The 10,119-nt window shown below is 62.2% G+C and overlaps 1 protein-coding gene across 1 annotated transcript; it reads right to left on the reverse strand.

Annotated features, from left to right (window-relative positions):
* Positions 1-2,653: 2,653 nt before the first annotated feature.
* Positions 2,654-7,624, reverse strand: LOC129405614 (uncharacterized). The gene is made up of 3 exons (XM_055142103.1): positions 6,678-7,624; positions 5,121-5,315; positions 2,654-5,042 (listed from the first exon to the last, which is right to left on the reverse strand). Exons 1-3 carry the CDS (start codon positions 7,245-7,247, stop codon positions 4,887-4,889), a joined length of 921 nt encoding a protein of 306 aa, XP_054998078.1. The 5' UTR covers positions 7,248-7,624; the 3' UTR covers positions 2,654-4,886.
* Between the last annotated feature and the right edge of the window lie 2,495 nt (positions 7,625-10,119).

Raw genomic sequence — 10,119 nt, forward strand, 5'->3', positions numbered from 1 at the left:
CCGCGCGCCCGCTGGATGCCAAGGGACCGGAGGCCAGCGGGGAGGGAGGGCAGTGGGCAGGGGGACGCCCCCCAAACTGCCCTGGACCGGCGCCCCCGCAGCTCGGACCCGCGGAGCCTGCGCGGGTACATTCCCACCCCCCAAGCCGGCTCCGGACCCCCCCAGCCCCCTCCCCCACCCCCTCTCTCTCCCAGGCAGCGCCCGCGCCGAGCCGGGCCGGGACGAGGGGGCTCCGGGGCGGCCCCGTCCAGCCCCCGCCCCGCGTGTGGCCGCCGGGCAGTGCCGCCCGCCCGGGGCCTGGGGCAGCGCCCGAGCCCGGGCCCGCAGCGCCCCGGCCGGGCCGCCTCGCCCCGAGCGCGCAACTCGGCCCCGCGCGCGCCGGGCCGGGGGGTCCAGGCCGGGCCGGGGGTCGCGCCCGCGCCGCGGTACTCACTGCAGTAGGCGATGAGCAGGCCGGCCAGGATCACGAACGCCCAAAAAGTTGAGGACATGCTGGGCAGGGCGGTCGCATCGTGCCGGCTGCCGGCCCTGGGCGATGGCGCCATGGAGGCCGCGGCGCCCGCGCGGGGGGCGGCTGCGCGTCTCAGCGCGTCCCGGCCCTGCCCGCGCCCCCGCGCCGGCCTCCACGTGCGGGCCCCGCGCGCGCCATCCCCGCGCTCCTCCGCCTCCTCCCGCGCTCCCCCGCCCCGCTCTCCCCTCCTCCTCCTCCCCTCCTCCTCCCCTCCTCTCCTCCTCCCCTCTTCTTCCTCCTCCTCCCCCTCCTGCTCCTCCTCCCCCTGCTCCCCCTCTTCCTCCTCCTCCTCCTCCTCCTCCTCCTCCTCCTCCTCCTCCCCCCGCCGCCCGGGTTCCGGCCCGCGCCCCGCGCCCGCCGCTCTGGGCGTCGCTGCCGCCGCGCGCCCGGGCTCGGCGCGCCCCGGACGGACGCGCGCGCGGGGCGCGGGGCCTCGGGCCGGCCACGGAGACGGCCGCGGGCCGCGCCGGACAGCCCGCGGCGAGTTGGCGGCCCGCCGGGCAGGGGGGCACCTGTCAGCACCCCGGGACACCAGCGGGACACACACTCAGGCACCTGCGCGGAGCCCGCGGTCCCCCCTCCCACCCCCACCCCGCGGGCCCCGCCCCTCCGCCGGACCGGGACCCTCCGGGCTCAGGGGCACTTTGGTCAGTCCAGGGCACCTCTGCCCGCAGCTGTGGCCTGGCGGGACCCCTTCCCCGGCCTCTCCCCCGCGTGGGGGCCCTTGTGGGTCTGGAAGCTTGGGTCCGTGGGGGCCGCGGAAGGCGCATCTTCCACACTGGAGGAGAGCGATTATGATCCGGCTGATTTGCATCTTCGTTATCAGCTGCAAAGCCCATCTCTGGCCCTAAACTGGCTGAGGAGCCCGGGGGGCTGCCAGCTCAGAGGCCCAGTGCCGCCCCCCCTCCGCCGTGCTCCCCCCAGCCCCAGCAGGACCACCCCACCCCCCACAGGCATGGATGGAGTCGCTCACAGCTTCCCAGAGCTGAGCCGGTAGCAGGGGCCCAGGGCCCTGGGGGGTGCTCAGAGCTGGGCAGCCTCTGCAGGGGCCAGCATGTCGGTCAGCACAGAGACGCAGGGACAGACCAGCACCCTGCACCCTCTCTGACCCACTTGGGGACAGTGCAGTTCGGGTCAGCCAGGTCAGGGCTGCGATGGCACATGGGGACAGTCCTGCTGGGACCTGCATGCTACACAGCGCATAACATGGTGGGGCAGACACGCATGCACACAGTGCAGTGCACGTACAAACACATGCACACAGTGTACATATACATGGACACGCATGCACACAGTGCAGTGCATGTACAAACACATGCACACAGTGTACATATACATGGACACGCATGCACACAGTGCAGTGCACACACAAACACGTGCACACACAGAGTATGTATACACAGTGTATACATATACATATGTATACACAGTGTAGTACATATGCACAGACACATGCATATGTCTGTAATGCACATACACTGACACGTGTGCACACAGTGCAGTGTATGTAAACAGACATGTATGCACAGTGTAGTGCACATACACACATGCATGCACATACTATAGTGTATATACACTGACACAGTGTAGTATATATACACAGACACCCAAGCACACAGTGTGGTGCATACACATGGATATGCATGCACAGTGTAGTGCATATACACTGATATATGCACACAGTGTAGTGTATGTACACTGACACATATGCACACAGTGTAATGCATATACACTGACATGCATGCAGTGTTGTAGACATGCACAGACAATGAAGTGTGCACAATGAAGTTTACATGCACAGGCACATGCATGCACCCACACACAACATGCATGAGCCAGGAACGCACAGGTTTGCAGGCAGGCACCATCAATGCACATGCATCTGTTCATATGCATGCTCATGTGCACATATGTACATGGTCCACAATGCACACCATACACATGACATGTGTGGAGGTATCCTGAAATAGATGACTCATTACCACACCTGTGCCACACATTACACATGCCACATGTACCCAGTATACACATGTGCATGCACACACCACACAATGTCTATACCTCACATATGCACATACATATGCATGTGCACAACCACATGCCATGCACATGCATAGCACATAAGTGTGTATCCATGTATGCCAGTGTACAGCCATGCTCACTCACACATTACACAGCCCAGTGTGCCACTATGTAACAACTCACTCACCTTCACGAGTACCTGAGCAGATTGTTACATAGTGGCACACTGGGCTGTGTGGTGTGTGCCTCAGTGTGATGTGTGAACATAGTACATGCCACAGCATACATACAGCATGCACTCTGCACCCCCATGCCTCGGGGACACCCACAATGGCCCCGTGGCTTCAGGAACGACCCTCAAGACTCAGCCTCCTCTGCCCGGTCAATCCTGGCTGTTCTCATCACTGTTCTTCCTGCCCTGTGAAAGCGCCCATGCCCCACCTCTGTGCCCGCTAGGGTGCCAGGCGGTCTGGGTCACCGGCAGACAGCGGCCGAGGAACTGGAGCAGCTACAGAAGGCGCAGATTCTGGAGAAAATTACTTAGCGGGTGTCTTGCTAAATTGGCCCTGGCGTGAAAGTTCACTGATGGCCAGGGAGGGTTTTGAAGAAGGCGCTTCAGGCTGAGCACCTTGACCAGAGGGTACCTGGGGGTCCTGGAGTGGGTATACTCCAAGCTTGGAAATCCCGTGGGCGCAGAGCAGAGCCCCAAGGTATGGGGTGTCTAAACCCCACAGGGTCTGGGAAAGAGCCAGGAAGGGGGTCCTGGGGCTGTTCAGCTGCTCCAACCACACATGCAGACCCTGCCTAGACACTGCTGGCTGAAGCTGGTGTGTCCCATCATGCCCTGTGGTCTCAGTGAGGCAGGGTGGAGGGATGGACCAGCTCTGGGCTCTGTTGCTAGGTAACAGGAAGCGCTCAGGTCAGCATCCTAACAGCCCTGCCAGAGAGTCCTTCTGATTGGCTGGCCTGGGTTGCCCGTGTTGTGATTGGCTAGTTTAGATTGCCTGTGGTTGTCATTGGCTAGCTTGTATTATCTGTGTTGTGATTGGCTGTTTTGGATTATCCGTGGCCGTCATTGGCTGGCTTGGATTGACTGTGGTTGTGATTGGTTGTTTTAGATTATCTGTGGTTGTGATCAGCTGGTTTGGCTTGACTGTGGTTGTGATTGGCTGGTTTGGATTGACTGTGGTTATCATTGGCTGGCTTGGATGCCCTGTGGTTGTGATTGGCTGGCTTGGATTGACTGTGGTTGTGATTGGCTGTCTTGGATGCCCTGTGGTTGTGATTGGCTGGCTTGATTTCCCGCCGTTGTTACTGGCTGGTTTTGTGTCCCACCAGAACCTGAGGCTCAGAGTGGCACCACCACCTGCCGTGCAAGTCCGGAGACCAGGCAGTGGACCAGCCCAGCCCCGGCCCTCCTCTCAAGCTGAGGCCGCAGGGGGCGCCCGGGGCGGGGTGAGGGGGGCTCTGTGCCTGGCGTGGGCCCCCCTCTGCCCACTGTCCCCCCGGCACCCCACAGCCCGGTGCGCGCGCTGGCCCCGCGCGCTCTCCAGGGACGGACCCGCAGCTGCTCGGGGCGCCCTGGCCTTCCTGCCCATGGACAAGTCCGGGCGGACCCCAGGCCGGGGCTGGACCTCGGGGCCGCTGCAGGGAGGCCGAGGGGGACAGACGCGCCCCCATGCCGGGCAGGGGGGCTGCAGGGGCAGGGGAGGGCCCAGGACTCCGCGAAGCAGGAACCACGCAGGCGTGTCTGCGCGTGGGCCCGTCCATGGACACGCGTCTGCCCACCCACGCACGCGCTCCTTGCAGGGGTCCGAGGCTCTGCCCTGCGGCCGGAGGAGCTCGGGACGGGGGTCCACAGCCGCAGGCTGGCCCTGAGGCTCCCTCCTGAGCTGGGGCTGGAATCTGTCCCCCGGGGGAGAAATCCAAGGGGGGTGTGCCCACGGGAAAGACACGCCCCCCTCGGAATGCACCAGGTCAGGCGCCTGGGGGGGGAGGGGACCCCTGTGTGGGGCAAGTGGAATCCAGGTCAGGCGTGTCACGGCAGGCAGCGTCCCAGCTGGACCGGCGCTCCTGCCCCAGTGCTGTGTCCCTTGCCTGTCTCTGCAAGCTTGCCCTGGCCAGGTCAGCGGGCAGGCGGGGGTGTGTGTGGGGGGGCATGCTGCCCCAGGACGCAGCCCTGGCGACCATCCACGCTCGGTGAGGCGTCGCCGGCCCACTCCTGCCCCGTCTCATTTTTTGGTTCTCTTCCTGGTGCTCCACACTTGGAGGCATTTGAGCAGTGGACGCGGCTGCGGTGGAGCAGGGGCCCGAGGAGGGCGGGGAGGTCAAAGTGCCGCGACATGGCACGGACTCACCTGGCCTGGCTGAGCCGGGGAGTCTCCTGAGTGACGGGGGGCGGGCGGTCTCTCTGGCTCCTCGGTTTCCTTCTGCACCGTGAGTGAGGGGTCTTGGGACCCCGTCGCCCCTGCTCCCAGCCACAGGCCCCTGCTGGGGCCTCTCGATGGATCTGGAGGGGGCGGGGGGGTTGATTCCTCTCAACTGCTTAGAATTAAAAATGTACCGAGCGATGCAAGCAGGCCGATACCCTCGGGCACGCGTTCTCGTCCACGCACGCTGCCGTCGACCCAGCCCCCATCCTCGCGGGCTGCCTCCCTGGGCGTTTCTCCTGCGGTGGATTCAGATGTGACCGTGCCGGGGGGTCCGCAAAGGTGGGATTCCCATGTTCCAGACCTGCGGTTAATTCTCGCTGCCTTGATAGAGGCGTCTCCGCTGGGATTCTCTCGAGAGACAGAGCCGGGGTGGGAGAGACGGGGGCAGGAGGGAGAGGCAGGAGAGGACGGAGGAGGAGAGGCAAGAGGGGTGGAGGGGGAGAGGGAGGGGAGCTAGGAAAGACAGGCAGGGCAGCCCCGGGCTCCCGGCAGGTAAGGCAGCAGCTCCCCGCTAGGTGGGACTCTGAGACCCAGGCCAGGGCCGGAGGCCTCTGGCGCTCGGGGCTGTCAGAGAATGACCCCAGGAGCCCTCACGCCATCAGCTGACTGGACGTGGCTCCCCATGGCCTGGACACTGAGCCCTGCCCCCCAGCACCCACTAATCTCCCTTTGTCGCATGCCAGGCCGCCTTCACCGCAGCCCGCACTGGCCCCAGTGACGGGCAGGGAGCGTATGAAACCGGCTGTCGAGGAGACGCGGGCGGCCCTGGGCTGGGGCGGCTGGAGGCGGAGGGGCAGCAGCCAGCACGAGCAGGTCTGCCCGGCTCTGCTCTGCAGGCCCTGAGGGCTCGTCGAGCCCACTCCATCCCTGTGCCTCAGTTTCCCCCCATACGTTCGGGGACGCCCAAGTCCTGTGCACGAGGGGACGCTCTCTCCCGGAGCTCCGCGGGGACGGGCCGGCTGCCCTGTGAGGCCCGGGCGTGAGTCTCTCCGTCCTGAGTCGGTGCCTCTCCCCATTGTCCCGGCGGGCCGCGGAGTGGGAAGCAGCCCCCCCCTCGGCCTGCATTTGCATCTCCCTAATGACCGATGAGACCGAGGCTTCATCGCGCTCTATTTGCATTTGTGCAACTAAATACATCTCCTGTGAAGGGCGGCCATTTCTCAGCGCTGTGGGTTTTCTGCGCGCGCTCCTTCTCTCTCCGGGCTCAGGGCCGCAGCGGGCCCGGGACCCTGGGCGCCTGCCCCATGCCTCCCCTCCGCGGCGTGCCCTTCCTGCGTGCACACGGCCCAGGGCCTTACTCTGCGTGTGCCACACCCACAGTGCTCAGGGGGTGCTCCCGGCTCTGTGCTCAGGGATCTCTCCTGGCAGTTCTCGCGGGACCATCTGGGGTCCCGGGACCAACGCCGGGTGACCACGTGCCAGGCAAGGCCCTCCCCGCTGTCCTTCACCCCCGCCAGGCCGGTCCATCCCTGTGTCTCCCGCCTGGCCTCTGGGCTCGTTCCAGGGAATCCCGGCCTAGCTGGGCACTGACGTCCTGGGGCACGCTTGCTCTTGACTTCCCAACAGTTTCCACCCAGCATTGATTCGAGCTCATCTCTGCGCCTGGGGTTAGCGACAGAGACAGGTTTAATTTTTGCTTGAATGTGAATGTGCAATTATTCTGGCATCATTTGCTTGAAAGATGATCTCTTCCCACTAAATTCTCCCCTTACCTTTGTCAAAAAAAAACAGTTGACTGGAGCTGGTGGGTCTATTTGCAGCGTCTTCCACACCATTGGTCGATTTATCTGTGCACACACACACACACACACAGACACACAGAGACATATAGAGACACAGACACACGCAGACACACAGACACACAGACATGCACAGACATACACACAGGCACACACAGGCACACAGACACAGAGAGAGACACACAGACATATACAGACACACACACAGACACAGACATAGACATACACAGACACACACACAGTGACACACAGACATACACACAGACACACACAGACACACACAGACACACAGAGAGACACAGAGAGACACAGACACACACAGAGACACACACACAGAGACATAGACACACACAGACATACACCCAGACACAGACACACACACAGAAACACATAGATACACACACACACACACACACACTGTCTGATGACTTGCTTTGGGCCGAGTCTGGAACGTTCTCGTGTCTTCCCATTCCTGCTTTCCTCTGACGAACCATCCGGGCCTTCTTGCTCCTCGAGTGTCTGTCCTCTGTGTAGACCTGACATCTGTGTAGAGGCAGGGCTGGGTGTGCGGGCCGTGGCTCCGCTCCCGCACAGGCCCCTGTGGCGGGACCCCGTGCCCGGGGCGTCACCTCCGCCCAGAGGACCTCCAGACTTTCTGAATCCTTACGCTGAACTTCCCACAGTGTGCAGACGGGCAGGAAAAAGCCTCTCCCGGGGTCAGCCTGCCTCTGAAGGGGGTGCCCAGGCGTGTCCACGGCTCTGCCAGGACGGGGAGGTGCCAGGCAGGGACACGGGGCCTGCTGGGCATGAAAGCTGGGGGAGAGGCAGGTCACTCTGCTCACTTTCGTTCTCCATCATTTACTCGTCTTCCCGGGGGTTCTGGGTATTCATGGATCACAAGTTTCTCATGAGTCACTGGGCGACTGACCGTCCCGCCGAGTCCCTCTCATGGGGCCCCCCACCTCCGAGCTCCTCCTGCTGGTCCCGGTCCCCTCCCCCTCCCCATGGCTTCTTTGTATCTCTCCGTGACTGAGCACTTAGTAACGATGCTCCCCCCATCTGTGCAGCTCCCTGCAGACCAACGTGGCCGAGAAGCGGCTGATCGCGTGGCGCCGGTGCCCTGAGTGAGTTAGGGCAGTGCCCAGGGAATCCCCGATGGCGACCTCTGGCACCCTGGCATCGAGGGAAGAGAAGCCCCAGCCTTCTCTGCCCCAGACACATGAGTGCGAACACAGCGCACCATGTGCGGCTAAGAACGGCCCCGTCACGGTGACCTCCTGTGCATGCATGTGGAGAAGAGTCACCACCAGCCAGGATCTGGGCGGGAACAGAGGGCAGGTCGAGTCCTGGGGAGGGGGCTGCGGGCACAGAGTCACTTCCTCACGCAGCAGGGATGGAAACAGCCGGGACATGGATGGACATGAATGGACAGGTGATGGGTGGTGGACGTCTGCATGGACGGATGGTGGATGGGCAGATGGTTGGATGGATGAAAGGTGGATGGATGGGTGTGTGGATGGATGGATAATGGATGGGTGGATGGATGGATGGATGGGTGGATGGATAGGTGGATGGGTGGGTGGATGGGTGGATGGGTGGGTGGATGGATGGATGGATGGATGGATGGATGGATGGATGGGTGGATGGGTGGGTGGGATGGATAGATGGATGGAGGGTAGATGGATGGATGGATGGTGGGTGGATGGATGGATGGATGGATTGGTGGATGGATGGGTGGATGGATAGATGAATGGAGGGTAGATGGATGGGTGGGTGGGATGGATAGATGAATGGAGGGTAGATGGATGGATGGATGGTGGGTAGATGGATGGATGGATGGATGGATTGGTGGATGGATGGGTGGATGGGTGGGTGGGTGGATGGATAGATGGGTGGGTGGATGGATGGATGGATGGATGGATAGGTGGATGGATGGATGTTGGGTGGATGGGTGGATGGATGATGGATGGATGGATAGACAGATAGGTGGATGGATGGATGGGCAGATGGATGGATGGATGGATGGACGGTAGATGGATGGATGGATGGATGGATGGGCAGATGGATGGATGGATGGATGGATGGATGGACGGTAGATGGATGGATGGATGGATGGATGGGCAGATGGATGGATGGATGGATGGATGGACGGTAGATGGATGGATGGATGGTAGGTGGATGGATTGGGTTTGGATGCAGACATGGATGTGAATGAAAGGACAGTGGACGGATGGATAAATGGATGGTGGGTAGATGGGCAGATGGATGATAAGTGGGTGAATGGGTGAGTGGTGGTGGGTGATTAATGGGTATATGGAGAATGGCTGGGTAGAGGGATGGAGGGTGGACGGTGATGGACAGGTGGAGAGGGTTGGGTCAGTTGGTGGGAGAGTGGGTAGAGGGTGGGTGTTTGGGCTGCAGAAGGGTGGGGGGTGGGCACACATGCTGCTCCCTCTGCCCTGCCCGGGGTGCTCCTGCAGGGCCTTGCCCCCCTCTGTGCTCTGGTCTCGACTCATGCTGGTGGGTCCTCCCGCCGGGACGGGTCCTGGCTCAGAGTTGCCTCCGGGCTCCCTCGGAAAGTCCCGGAGAAGAGACAGAGATGCTGGACTGGAGGTGTGGGGGCCGGGGCAGGGGGCGGGAGTGTGTCCTGGGACCTGCCTGTCAGAGGAGCCGGGAGTCGGTCCCTCCCACCTGCCCACAGGGGGGGGGCCAGGCCTGCCCATCCCCCTGCCAGGGCCAGGGCCCAGCTGGTACCCGGGTGCTCTGGCCACGCGCCCGGCTCGCACCCTCATGGCCGCAGCCCCTCTGCCCCCACCCGACGCCAGGTCCTTGGACGCTGAGAGGAGAGATTTATGGCCCCGAGTTTTTCCAGGGGAGCTGTCTTTTGAATTATCGTGTAATTAAGATGCTAATGGCTGTTGATAGGCCCTCTCTGCTAGCCACCGGCTGAATAATAAGGACGGCTCCTTTGTTGGGTGGGAGACGCTCCAGCGCGAAATCCTTCATTTAATCACTGTTTGCATTTTTCCTTTCTTCACACTAAAAAGGAATTTACCCGTGCTCATTATTTTTGTGTGTGTGAATAGATTGTTAGGGCCCGTGAGGGACGGACGTGCTGGTTCCCCGGGAGAGACACAACCACCTTCAGTCCTTCCGGGTCACACCACCTCAGGGAGCCCCTCAGGTGGGCAGAGACTCCCTGCCTGTCCCTCCCCTGCCCCCCTCCTCATACCTGCAAGGTGCTCTCCCTCTCACCCCTGCGAGGCCCTCTCCCTCCTTACCCTTTCGAGGCACTCTCCTCCTCACCCCTGCAAGGCGCTCTCCCTCCTCACTCCTGCGAGGTGCTCTCTCTCTTCACCCCTGCAAGGTGCTCTCCTTTTTCACCCCTGTGAGGTGCTCTCTCTCCTCACCCCTG

This window comes from Sorex araneus, chromosome 6 (genome assembly GCF_027595985.1).
Source record: "Sorex araneus isolate mSorAra2 chromosome 6, mSorAra2.pri, whole genome shotgun sequence".
Taxonomy (NCBI): Eukaryota; Metazoa; Chordata; class Mammalia; order Eulipotyphla; family Soricidae; genus Sorex; species Sorex araneus.

Coding starts and splice junctions, on each gene's coding strand:
- LOC129405614 (XM_055142103.1), bottom strand. CDS start 7,247: ATGTCAGGTCTACACAGAGGACAGACACTCGAGGAGCAAGAAGGCCCG. Junction 5,316..6,677: donor ACTGTTTTTTTTTGACAAAG/GTAAGGGGAGAA, acceptor CTGTCTCTCGAG/AGAATCCCAGCGGAGACGCC. Junction 5,043..5,120: donor ACGAGAACGCGTGCCCGAGG/GTATCGGCCTGC, acceptor CGCCCCCTCCAG/ATCCATCGAGAGGCCCCAGC.